The 13,379-nt window shown below is 29.8% G+C and overlaps 1 protein-coding gene and 1 long non-coding RNA gene across 6 annotated transcripts in view; both read right to left on the bottom strand.

Moving 5' to 3' along the window:
• Window positions 1–1,821: 1,821 nt before the first annotated feature.
• LOC103494474 (hexose carrier protein HEX6) lies at window positions 1,822–8,379 on the bottom strand. Its single transcript, XM_008455669.3, has 4 exons — window positions 7,972–8,379; window positions 5,753–6,075; window positions 3,053–3,685; window positions 1,822–2,472 (listed from the first exon to the last, which is right to left on the bottom strand). Exons 1-4 carry the CDS (start codon window positions 8,099–8,101, stop codon window positions 2,014–2,016), a joined length of 1,545 nt encoding a protein of 514 aa, XP_008453891.2. The 5' UTR covers window positions 8,102–8,379; the 3' UTR covers window positions 1,822–2,013.
• A 1,794-nt stretch (window positions 8,380–10,173) lies between these two features.
• The window catches only part of LOC103494475 (uncharacterized), a 40,479-nt gene continuing 37,273 nt past the window's right edge, over window positions 10,174–13,379 (bottom strand). For all 5 annotated transcript variants that reach the window (XR_538656.3, XR_538658.3, XR_538657.3 and 2 more), the window contains one exon: window positions 10,174–10,621. This is a non-coding gene — a long non-coding RNA (uncharacterized LOC103494475). The remainder of the gene's footprint in view (window positions 10,622–13,379) is intronic.

Genomic DNA, 13,379 nt, shown 5'->3' on the forward strand with positions numbered 1-13,379 from the left:
AATTAATCGGACGGCTCTGATGTGATTGTTGTGGCAAAGAAAAAGTCGGAGTTCAAACAAATAGAGTTTTGCCGCGTGGAACCACTTTAACCATTTCTGGAAGTTTCCAAAATACAGTTGCCGAGTTCGTATTTCTAATTTCACCCTCCCGAAATAAATAGTTAATTTGAAATTTTGAAAGATTATTTTTTGTTTTATTTTTTAATTTTATTTTAAAAAATTAAGTTATTAAAAATTATTTTATTTAAATTTTGTTATATTTTGTAAATAATTTTAATATTTCGCACAAATATGAACATTTTTAAATGTTACTAATCATCCAAACTATTCATCTAATAGAATATAAAATTTTATTTAAATAAAAGATAATAATTATTTGTTATAAAAATATTTGTAATTAATGTATTTTTTGTTCTTATAGTGTACATATATGTTTTTTAGTACTAGATATATGTATATTTAATTTTGGTATGAAATCCAAAAATACATTGTTTTTCCATATATATATATATATATATATATATATATATATATATAGAAAAGCATTTTAACCACATAAATTTCATTTGAGTGTGAAATATTTTTAAACATAAATGCCCTATACTCCAAATAAATTATTATTATTATATTATTTTATTATTATTATTATTATTATTATTGTATTATATATTTTTAGAACAAACATGTCTCACACAATTATATGAACACTAAGGTCAAATCTATCTCAAAGCCACTTAAAAAATTCAATTCATCCTACCAATAATGATATTGATGTCTATCTGTTGCCTAATGAGTTAGTTCATTAGCAACCATGTTCTTATTTTACATTCTCATGCTTCCATAACTCAATCTTGTACTTTACACACATTATTTTAAATATTATCCATCATATTTTTTTTCCTATTATGTTATAGAACATAATATTCATACATGTCAAGCAAATGCTCCAAATGATTAAAGAAATATTTTGATTGTCAAAGATCCACATTGTTGATGAATAAATCTAGAAAGGTAAGCATATTTGACCTCGACATACATCAACGATAAATTTATAATTTAAGAGGATGTGATGACTTAAAAAAGAATAAGGTTTGCACAATAATATGGTATTTCAATACCTTGGTAAAATATCATAGCAAATTTGTGGTTTTGATAGTTTAGAATGAATTCCTTTCTTTTTATATATATAGGTTAGGAAGTTGAATCAAACTGATTCAAAAATTCTTTATACTAGAGCATACATTTTGTATGCACATCTACCGTTGCAACAAATGCTCCAAATGACTAAAGCTTGAGTTTTGTTTAACTTTTGGTTTGATGAATTTTTTTTATTGGGTAAATTTCACATTTTCTAATTTTAAAATTAAGAACTACACACAATTTAGTCATTTGATTATAGATTTAAAAGATTATCTCACCTTTAGAATATTAAAACAATATTATTAATTACAACTTTCTTTTTTTAACGAATCACAATAGTGCTTTTGAAACTTTAGAAGGTTTTTTTCGAAGTATTACACCATAAATGAAAGAGAGAAACATCAAATTTGCAATTGAAAATGCCCGACGATATCAAACTTGAAAAAAGAAATAACATTTCCATTTATAATAATATGATATAAAAATATGTTACTATTTTTCAACTAAACTAGATTTTGAGTAAAATTTTTTTACGAAAAAAAACTTGGGTGTTACATAAGTTACACATATCTTTGTGAATTTTTATGAACATTTGCCTAATAAAAACATGCCATGTGACAAATTTTTTTCTGGGTAAAGTTGCACTTAATCATTGTCCTTTTTAACATGTCTAGAACTATATAGTTGTTCAATTGATCATTTTCCTACCATTATATGAATAACAAAATTACAAAGTTTAATTTACCTCCCATACATCTAACGGTATAAAATGACCAAAGATCATTCATCATCCAATGTTTTGAACTCTAGACCTACCTTTAACTTTAAGCAAAAACCCAAATGACAACCCCATGTGTGTATGAGATTGAATCCTCAAAGTGAAGATTGAAAATCCCCCACCTTCCTCTCCTCCTCCTCATCATCTTCCCCGACAACTCTCTTCCAAAACCAATGCTCTCTCCACACTCTCTCCACCTTCTCAATGGGTAAATTCTTAGTCTCAGGCAGAAAATAATACACAAACACAGTCATTACCACTACCCACCCTCCAAAGAAGAAGAAAATACCTGCTTTCAAATGGCACAACATTGCCAAAAATGTCTGAGCAATTATGAATGTGAACACAAAATTTGTTGCCACTGTTATACTCTGCCCTGCTGACCTGATCTCCAATGGAAATATCTCACTTGGTACAAGCCATCCCAATGGCCCCCAAGACCACCCAAATCCAGCCACATACACACATATCAACACCAAAAGCAAATAGCTATAGCCTTTACTCACAGTCCCTTGGTCTCCCAACAGTGCTGCAAGTAGGCCACCAACAATCACCTGTGACAAACATTTGCAAATTTGGATTTTCTTAAAGTATTGATTCATCTTAAAGTTTAAACTCATGGATGTGTATAAATTTAGTTTTGAATGCTACTTTTGGTCTCTATACTTGGAATTTTGATTCATTTTGGTCCATTACTTTCAACTTGGGTTCATATACACTTTGGAAATATTTATTTTGGTTTTTAAGCTTTCAAGAAGTTGTCAATTTTGCTTGAACCCTCTATTTTCAATTTCATTTCATTTTTAAAGAATTAAAATGGTGATTTTCTGAAAGTTTGAGTTTAAAAATGATTCAAAGTTGAATGTCTAAGGACTAAAATAAACATTATAAAAGTAGAACCAAATGAGCATTTTAAAAGTATTGAAACTAAAGTGACAAAAACAAAAATATATATATATATGGATTAAAATACTATTTAAATCTTATTTAATATCATATCATCTTATGGTCGGTATAACTTCACGAGTGAATGATAAATTTGATATCATATAATCTAACGGTAATATGTGACACATCATTGATCCAAAAGTCCTAAACTAATTGGTGATAGATAAATTAAATAATATCTCTTACCTGTGACACAAACATTTGCAAACCGCCAGCTATGAACAGAACCCTCCGCCCCAATTTGTCCACCACCAGCATTGATATGAACGTAGTGACAAGCCCAACAGCGCCCGTCATGATTGCAGAGAACAACGAAGCGCTTTCCCCCAACCCGATTGTTCTAAACAAAACAGGGGCATAGAAAGCGATTACATTGATTCCAGTGACTTGTTGGAAGAAGGGTATGGCAATGGCCATCACTAATTGGGGTCTATATTTTCTTCTCATGATGTTCTTGAATGGATTGTCGATGGATTTAGCAATCTCGCTGGCTTTGATTAGGTCGGCGAGCTCGGATTGGACATTGGGCGTGCCACGGATTCGTTGGAGCATTTCGTCGACCAGTTGGTGGGAATTGCCACGCTGAATGAGACTGTTAGGGGTTTCAGGAAGGAAAAAGGCGCCGAGGGTTAAGATTGAAGCGGGGAAACCAGCCATGGCGAGGGAGATTCGCCACCCATTGCCAGATTTAATCTTTTGGGTGCCGAAGTTGATTAAATTGGCGGTTAGACCCCCGATTCCGACGCTGAATTGGAAGCCATTGTTGATAGCTCCTCTGTAGTTTGATGGTGCCATTTCAGAGAGGTACAATGGCACTGCCTGCAAATGTATAGATTGGAAAAGACTTGAGAGAGTGAAAACATGTCCTCATTGTGAAACATCACGTAAGATTTCCCACGTCTAACAAATCAATTGACAGGGATGCACCCATTTCGTAGAGGGGTGATGATGGGTCGGTTGGAATCCATTTTTCAACTAAACCGCCACCCAACCTACCAAAAGTTCAAGCCGACCTCATATGTCAAGAAGTAAAAGTCGATCCCTTTGGATCGTCTTGTTCTCGTATTGGCATATGCTCTCATCTCTCCGTTGGGGCAATGATTAGGTGAAATTGAAAACTACTTTAAAAAAAAAAAAAAAGAACAAAGAAAAGAAGAGATTTAATAAACTTTTTATTAGATAGACTTTATAAACTAAACTCATTCCGAACAAAAATGATAAATTTAAAATATGAGAGATTTTGATGTGTTTAGATTGGTTAAATTTGAAAAAGCAAATCATCTTTTTTTAAAAAATCGAGGTGTTTGATAACTTTTTTTATAAAATGAGATTGAAAAATAATCAAAATACTCGAAACCAATCTTCTAAGAAATAGGGTTTTAAATAAAATTATATATTCAAAGAAAAAATATTCTTAAAAAAGATGAAATTGTTTTAAATTTGGAAAAAATATTCTTAGATTAGATTTATAAAATTAAGTTTTTAACTTATTTAAAAAAAAAAAGACTTTGAAATTCATTGACAAAAACAAAGTATTTTTCTTACTATTTAATTAGAAAATGCTTAACTATCACAATTAACGGAAGTGAAAATCACAATGATATTGACCTAATATAATATTAAAAATAAAATTTTCAACATATTGATGTGGAAAAGTGGAGTTATTTATTCTTTATAAAAAATTTGTAAATTAAAATTGAGTTATTTACCATTTTTTTTCTATATTTGGATGGCATGACTTATGTCATGCTCTCTTTCATGATATTTAATACTTTATGTAAATATCTGTTTACACTCGAGTTTTATCGATTTAAATCTTAGACTTTGAAATTGTATCAATTTAAACTTAAACTAATAATACTCTGAACTTTCACAAATATGTCGAATTAATTCCCAAACTTATATAAACATATTAATTTTTACGAGTGTCCAAATAAAACATAACTAATAGTTTAAACCGATATAATCATTTAAGTTTATGACTCGAATTGACACACTTATCAAAACTTAAAATTTAAATTAATATAATTATTAATTTGAGGTTTAAAAGAGTTATTATCTTTAATAATTAAATTTTAAATTGATGCAATATCTAAATTAGTACATTTTTTTTCAATAGTTTTATGAAAGCAAATGGTTGGTCAAGACATGAAAACCATAGCTGATGTGTACAATAAAAATAATAAAATAAATTAATTATAAATGAGTATCAATTTCGATCTTAAATATAAATAAATAAATAAATAAGTACCAATTTCAAATCACAAGAAATTACAACGAACAAAAGACGTCAGAGTTTCCTAATTTTAAAATAATTGAGTGTTGATTTGATTCATGCTTAGGAACTAAAATTTAATTAATGTAGTTTTTTATATATATAATTTCACCACAGAAAATAATATAATATAGAATTTTAAGGACATTTGTTGAAGACCATAAGGTGTTAAAAAAAATGAACTTTGAAATAATGTAAAGGTTAAAAGCTTTACGACAATGAAGTGGTCATTTGTCAGTAAAAAGAATATCGTAATTGAAAAAATAGAAATATAGTAAAATTTTAGATTCTCTTAGTGATAGACAAGATTTGATTGTTATCAGTGTTTATCGTTGAATGTATTAACTTTGTATCTTTAATAAATTCCTAATATATATGTAGTTTATCTTTTTTTTTTAAGGTTCATGAACCTATTCGATGCAAATTTTGAAAAGTCAACAATTTATTCGACATGCAATCGTCTCAAAAATTCATCTGTAATTTAACTTTGAGAACATAACCTAAAAGTGTGTGAACTAAATAAGTAGCGTGAGGTAAGACAAGATGTATGTATGTATAGTTAAACTAAAAAAGGCAAATGGGATTTAAAAAGTGATGAAAGAGAATTGAACCTGATTTGCGAAGCCAACTCCAACTCCAAGCAAGACACGGCCAAGTATGAGCATGTAAACATTCATAGCAGCGCCACCGAGAGCGGCCCCGACAATGAAAACGAGGCCGGAGAAGAGAATGGAAGGTCTACGTCCTAAAGATTTGGTCATAGATGAGGCAAAAAGGGAAGCTACAAGGCCAGCTAGGTATAAAGAAGAAGTGAAGGATGTTAAAAGTTGGCTATCAAATTTGCAATAGTTGCTTATGTCTTTGTCCTCCTCCATTTTTCTATCCACCTCTGGAAAAAATTTCTTCAAAAATGATTCCATTGAAGTCACTCCACCTATAACATAAATTCATTATAATTAATCATCATCAATATTAATTAAGTTTTGTGAATGAAATATTATTGTTAATTTTCCATTCAAATGTTGATGTTTATGTATGAATCAAACTAATATGGCTTAGTATAAAAGTGTATATGAGTTAAAATATTGTTTTGGTTCACGAATTTTATTTCATCTTAGTTCGAGAAATTGTAAAAAAATGACAAATTTGACAAAATATTCACAAATATAACAAAATTTCAGATTCTATCAATGATGGATATCGATAGACATATGTTTCTATCAATCATATAGATAAACAAGAATAGAAGTCTATTAGTGTCTATCATTAATAAGATCCAAAATTTTGTCATATGTTGTAAATATCTTGATTTATTTTATGATATTTAAAAATGTCTCTTTTAATTTTTTATTTTTAATAAGTCTTAAATTTAGTTCATTAATTAATTTTTATTGAAATGGATTAAATAATGACCATGACTTTCATACATAAAAGTACAAAAACCTAAATAAATAACAAAAGAACAATTCAAGGAGAATAAATTTAAAATTTATTGAAAAAATTAAAATTAAACAATTTCCATAGTATACCAATCAAAATGATGAATTAAATGGGACAAATATATGCATGATATGAAAACAAAGGGTTGAAATTAGTTATTTAATTGAAGAATTATTGTATAAATGACAAAATCGTTGACCAAAACATCTACAAAATATATAATAAAATTAATAGTCATTTAAATTTTGTTATATTGAATAAATATGTTGGTTCATTTTTATTATTTCTATGTTTTATAAATATTTACAAAATCAATGAAATTTACTTAATAATTTTTAGTCATTTTGATGAGTATCATTGATTAATTAAGTGTATGCCATCACATGTTCACAAGACTTTTCCTCATATCATTTTTATAGTTTGAGATATCCACATGGTGTGATAGGGAGTCCTTTTCATATTATTATAATCTTAATCATCAACCCAACTACTTTACGTAATTATTTTCTTTAAATTTCAAATTTCATGATGAAAAGAAAAGTCATATCGATTGTGTTCTTAAATTAAAGAAAAAGAATATTTTAGTAAAAACATATTTTTAAGTATTCAAATAGTTGAGACAGCTCATCCTAACAACAAAATCAATTGAGGGAGAGGAAATGTAATTATTGATCGTTTGAATTAATGTAAGAAAAAAAATTATTTTTAATTGAATAATTTTTAAAAATTTTATTTAAATAAAATTCAAGAATTATTTGGATCGATGATAAAAAAAAAAACACTTCTATTTTGAGTTTGAGTGATTGTTAAAAAACACGTTTTAGTTTCAAAATTACTTATTTTTTAAATTAAACACTTGACAATTATGAATATAATGGTTATAAAATCAAATAATTACTTTTCTAATACGGTAAAGATAAAGAAAGAGGTATTTCAACTTTTAAAAAGAAAAGAAAAAAATCAAACTCTTTTTTCCTTTTTCTATCATTATTACTCCCAAAATAAAAATTTTAAGATAAGATTACTTAACATAGGTTTATTGTGTCTAAATATTTTTACCTCGGTTCATTTTAATTGCTATATTTTTAATATATTTATTATAGTCATTGTACTTTCAAAAAACGACCATTTTGGTTCATTTATTTTCATTTTCAAGGGACCAAGAAAATAATTATTTTTTAAAATTCAATAAACAAGTCAAACCAAAGTAGAAGAATTAAAATGAACTAAATCCAAAAGTGTAGGGACTAAAGTAGTTTTTAGGAAACATGGAAGAATATTTTTCAACCGTTCCAACTAAACTTGTAATTTAACCGAGAAAATACTAGCTAGGCAGAATTAGAAATGACGACAATAAACGAGATAGAGATAGAGATGGAGAAAAGAGTACCTGAAATTCCAATGTCATAGCCAAAAAGAACACCTCCCATGGCAGCCATCATACAAGAAAACACCACAAATGAAGTCATCTTTCCATTGTATTGCCCTCCTTCACTTTCTATTCCAATTCCCACTGCCATAACTACTCTTCAAATAATAATTTCCTTCTTTCTTCTTCTTCTTCTCCTTCTTCCTGATCCTCAAACTTCAATCACTAATTAATTACAATAATCTCACCCTTATAGCACAATTAATTACATATATCAGACATAAAGAGATCTAATTAAGAAAGAGAGTTTTTCTTCAAGCTCTCTCACAACTTTGATAGTTAACTTGAAGAAGACAAATACAAGAAGAAGAAGAAGAAGAAGAAGAAGAAGAAGATAGAGAATATAATATTGAAAGGGGCAGACTTGCTTGACTAAGGAAGTGGGAAAAGTCTTGTGTAAGAGTACATATGAAGATCATGGGCCATTCATTTTTCATTTTAATTTAGGTTTTTTTAAGAAAAAAATCAAAACTATTATTTCCTATTTTGACTTGTATTATTATGGTCACTTTTTGCTCACTTTCCTTTTTGTTTTTCTTTATTCTAATCCATTCATGGGGTTTATTTTGGAAAATTTATGAGGTGTTATTAGTGAATAGATATCCAAACAAAATTTTCAATTCTATCTATGCTAAGGGGAAAAAGAGTCTTTCATTTTTATAAAATTTGGTTTGAAAATACTTTTAAACTATCGTTAGAATAAAAATCCTTTAAATTTTTTTTTAAAAAGCATGATTTTATGTCTCAAATCTATTTAATATTCCAAAAAAACGTAGGTATAACATTGCAACTTTTAAAAGTATATAAATTACTTTTAAATAAATAGCAAAATTTAAAAATATTTTTATCATAGGTATAGTTACAAATGTAGCATAGCAAAAGAATTACTTTGTCACTCATTTTTTACATTTGGTTGGTGATTTTTTTCTTCTTTTTTGTTATTTAAAATAATTTCTCTTCTCATTGCATTGTCATCCCTTTCAATAGAAAACGAAAAAGGAAAAAGAAAAATAGACAATTATTACAAAGAAGAGTCTAATATAAATATGTGATTGAATATTTAATTTGATATTAAACAGAAAATTTGTTTTTAGTATGATATTAAATATAAGTGATAGTTGTAAATACAATCATAAAATATTAACTTATATATATAATAATAGTTGAAGTTTACAGATATATCATATATGACTGATAGACCATAATAATTTTTTTTTATATTTTTAATTTTTATAAAACAATGGTACATTTTATTATTATTCATAAAATTGCTATCCATTACATTTAACTAAATATAAATCATTAGTTTTCTGTATAATAAAATGTCTAAAAAATAAACCAAACAAACAAACAAAGAGTAACCATTATTTTTAGAAGAAATTTTAGTTGGCTAGAAGAACCAGGAAGGTGTTGACTTCAACACATATCACTACGATCTCCAAGGTGCTTTACACGAAACCATGTTCTACAAGAAATAATGGATACAACGGCTAACAGACAAAACTATAATATAATTTTTATAGCTTTTTTCGAGAAGTTATGCCAGTCCATATTATTAAACGTCTGAAACATTTTAGAGTATTTTCATATAGGTTATTATAACCATTTTTAAGTGCTATAAATTGGTATTTATAGCTTTAGTCTCATTCTATCACAAAGTTATTTGGTCTTTCTAATTACTATAATTATTGTGATAAAAATTTTGACAGCATTTTTTTTAGCCTTTACTCATAGCTATATAACTTTTTTTTTTCTTGACAATGTATTCATAATATAATTTACTTTTATTGCATGAAATAAATTCATTTTATTGCAATTTGAAATAATTTCATACGTAATACAAAATAAAGTATTCAATAATTTTTTAAAATAAAATAGATCCAGAGTTTTAAATAAACAAATATCATCCACTCTTTTTCAACCAAATTTCAGCTACACTACAAGTAACCACCATGTAGTACCCACATCCTTATCAATAGAAATCATGACAAGAGAACCAAAGTTAGCAACTTACAAATTAGCATACTAGCACAAAAAGATTGCAGCCACAAGAAACTCGAGAAAATAACCCAAGAAAAACCAAATACTTGGATGACATGGAGCCAAATGAATCAAACAATCGGTTGCTGGACTTGGTAGTAAAAATAATGAAATAATTCAATCTCAAGACACTCGACACTCAAAATTATGTGCAAGTAGCAAGGAATTAACACGATTCTCAAGCCAACGAGTTAAATTAAAATCAACAACAACAAACTACTTCACTTATTTGGAACCTAACTGATATGCCCAACTACTTTCAACAAAAAGAGGATTGGCACTGAGACACAACTAGTTCACTTAAAGCGAAGAGAAAAACACAGCAATTAGAACAAGCACACAACAAATTCCCAAAATGAGGGTTATCAATAATTAGTTACTAACCTCCCTAAAAGGATAAAAAAATCATTAAAACTTAGGATGCAAAAGCTAACAAATGTATGTCCGTCAAAGTCAAGTCTTTGAGGTAGAAAGAGTGCAAACTTATGATCCCATCTTGAAAGATGCTTCTTTAATTCCTTGGCTTCCCAGAGCGACATAGTTTGCTGAATCAAATTTATCGCCTGCAAGTCTATAAGGTAGAAATAGTGCAAAATTGATTACTTGTTCAAAACATAACAAATCCAAATCTTCAATCATTTCAACATAAACACACTAGATCAAAGCAAACAAAAGATAGAACACAGAACCAAAAAGTAAAAGAAAAGGAAATTAAACCAAGTTCCTTAGGTCCTCGAGGAGTCTTTATTGTCTTACAATCGTTCCTAAAATTCAAGAGTGAAATACAAACACTAAAAATAAGTTATACAATGTTTGGTTGTTGATCATTCTCAAGATGAAAGAAGAAAACTAACTCCCCAAGTACGAGATTCAAACGTGTGGTCAGTTGAACATTATCTTGAAAACCACCCACCCAAAATACTAATTTTATTAACAAAGAACAGATCCACTATGAGCGTATTATGTCTTGAGGGATATCTGTTGTAGTGTACTAACATTCTATTGCTAAAGCAACGTACAGAATTTGAGACCACAAAGATTCTAAAAGAACATAGTGTAAGCGAGGATCATTTATTCAATCCTAATAAAACTCCTAACATCACTAAAACACTCCTAGCATCACTAAAACTAAATGAGATTTCATGTATAAAAACTAAATGAGATTTCATGCATAAAAGAGATGGAAATAAATAACTAAGGAATAACATGTTAGACGTACATATTTAGGACAACTTGAAATTCATAAGGAGTAAGAACAGTAGTGTCAACAACATTAGGAATCACTACACATTCACGAATACAGATGATGTAAAATTAAGGAAAAGCACAAATTAAAATCGAAAAAAAAAAATGAATAGAACATTATGGAAAAAGGGAATATGAATTAAAATCTCAACCTCTCTCTTCTTTCCCTAAACCTTGGAGCTATCTCCCAAATTCTTTTTTCAGTTTCTGACGCCAAAAAAAATGCAGTTTAAAATGTTTGAAGTTGGTGACGTAAACGAACAAAAATCATTCAGGGGAAGATGGAAAAAGGGAGTTTGAGGGGAAAGGAGACAAAATGTCACTCCTTCAGTCTTACCAATGTATTCGGAGAATTCAGTAACCATTTTTCCTACTTTAACTGCTACAAATTATTTACTTGGCTTCATAGGAAATTCCATAGGAGTAATTAGAGGGGAGAAATTGAATGGCCACAATTATTTCTCATGGCCTCAATTCATTAAGATGGCCCTTGAGGGGCATCACGAATTTGGGTACCCAATAGCTGAGATGCCGAGGCCTAGACCAAAAGACCCTCAAGAGCGAAAATGGAAAGAAGAGGACTCTCTTCTTCGGTCTGTGTTGCTTAACAATATGGAACCTCAAAGTGGGAAGTCTGTCCCAGTGTGTGAACATTGTAAGAAACCTTGCCATACGAAAGACGGTTGTTGGAAGTTACATGGTCGACCACCAAATGGTAAGAAACGTCCGCCAAAATGACAAGCATAATTTTGGTAGGGCTTTTATAAGTGAATTAGCTGGAACTTCACAACCCCCAACCCCTACAGAGAATCGAGGTGATCTTGGTACTCTTCTTGGAGCCATTGCACAATTAGGTGAATCTCAATCCTTTAGTCATATCAACTTCGATAGGAAGAAATCCTAGATGCTACGGACCATTTAACTTGGATCCTCTAAACATTTTTATATCATATCTTCCATGCTATGGCAATGAAAGAATTAAGATTGCAAATGGCTCCTTTGCTCCTATTGTGGGCAAGGGTCATATTTCTCCTTTTGATGGTCTCATTTTACCGAATGGGTTACATGTGCCTAAGATATCTTACAATTAACTATCTATTAGTAAGATAACCAGAGATCTACTTTGTCAAGCTGTCTTCTCACTTGATACTGTTTCTTTTCAGGACCAGAGTTCGGGAAAGATGATTGCCCAACACAATAAGGGACTCTATTTCCTTGATGATGATGCTTCCTCTAGAGATTGTTGCAAGACTAGTCTGTTGTCATCTTATTTTTCTACTTCTGAAAAAGATTGTATGTTGTGGCACTTTCGTCTCGACCACCCAAACTTTCAATATATGAAATTTCTATTTCCTCACTTATTTTCTAAAGTAGATATCTCCTATTTGTCTTGTCATATGTGTATTCGTGCAAAACAACACAGGGTCTCGTTTTTGTCTCAACCTACAAACTTATCCAACCATTTACCCCATTCATAGTGATGTTTGGGGATCCTCGCAAGTCACTACTGCTTCGAGGAAACATTGGTTTGTAACATTTATTGATGATCATACTCGTCTCACTTGAGTTTTTCTCCTCACCGATAAATTCGAGGTCACATCAATATTTCAAACAATTTTAGACAACCACTAAGATAGAGTTCAACACTAAAATTGCAATTTTGCGTACCAATAATGGTCGTGACTTCCTAAGTAGTACACTTCGGGACTTTTTGTCCTTTAAATGGATTCTCTACTAGAGTTGCTTATATCCCACAACAGAATGGTGTGGCTGAATGAAAAAACTGTCACCTCCTTGAGGTTGCTTGATCTATCATCTTGTCTACTTTTTTTTCCTTCCTACTTATGGGGGGATGCAGTCCTTACTGCGGCACATCTTATCAATAGAATGTCATCTCGGGCCCTCTACCTCCAAACTCCTCTTGAATGCCTCAAGGAGTTATACCTTTTCATAAGGCTTACTGATGTTCTTCTCCATGTGTTCAAGTGCACTGCCTTTGTTCACACTTAATTTACTCCCCGTGCTCAGTCATGTGTTTTTACGAGGTATCCTTTGCACCGTGGGGCTACAAGGTGTTACCATCC

Source organism: Cucumis melo, chromosome 7, assembly GCF_025177605.1.
Source record: "Cucumis melo cultivar AY chromosome 7, USDA_Cmelo_AY_1.0, whole genome shotgun sequence".
Classification (NCBI taxonomy): Eukaryota; Viridiplantae; Streptophyta; class Magnoliopsida; order Cucurbitales; family Cucurbitaceae; genus Cucumis; species Cucumis melo.

What these genes read in the sequence shown, in the direction of transcription:
- LOC103494474 (XM_008455669.3), bottom strand. Translation starts at nt 8,101, where the DNA reads ATGGCAGTGGGAATTGGAATAGAAAGTGAAGGAGGGCAATACAATGGA. An exon ending in CTATGACATTGGAATTTCAG is followed by an intron (nt 6,076 to 7,971) that starts GTACTCTTTTCT and finishes TTTATGTTATAG; the next exon opens with GTGGAGTGACTTCAATGGAA. An exon ending in TGCAAATGTTTGTGTCACAG is followed by an intron (nt 2,473 to 3,052) that starts GTAAGAGATATT and finishes TGTTTGTCACAG; the next exon opens with GTGATTGTTGGTGGCCTACT.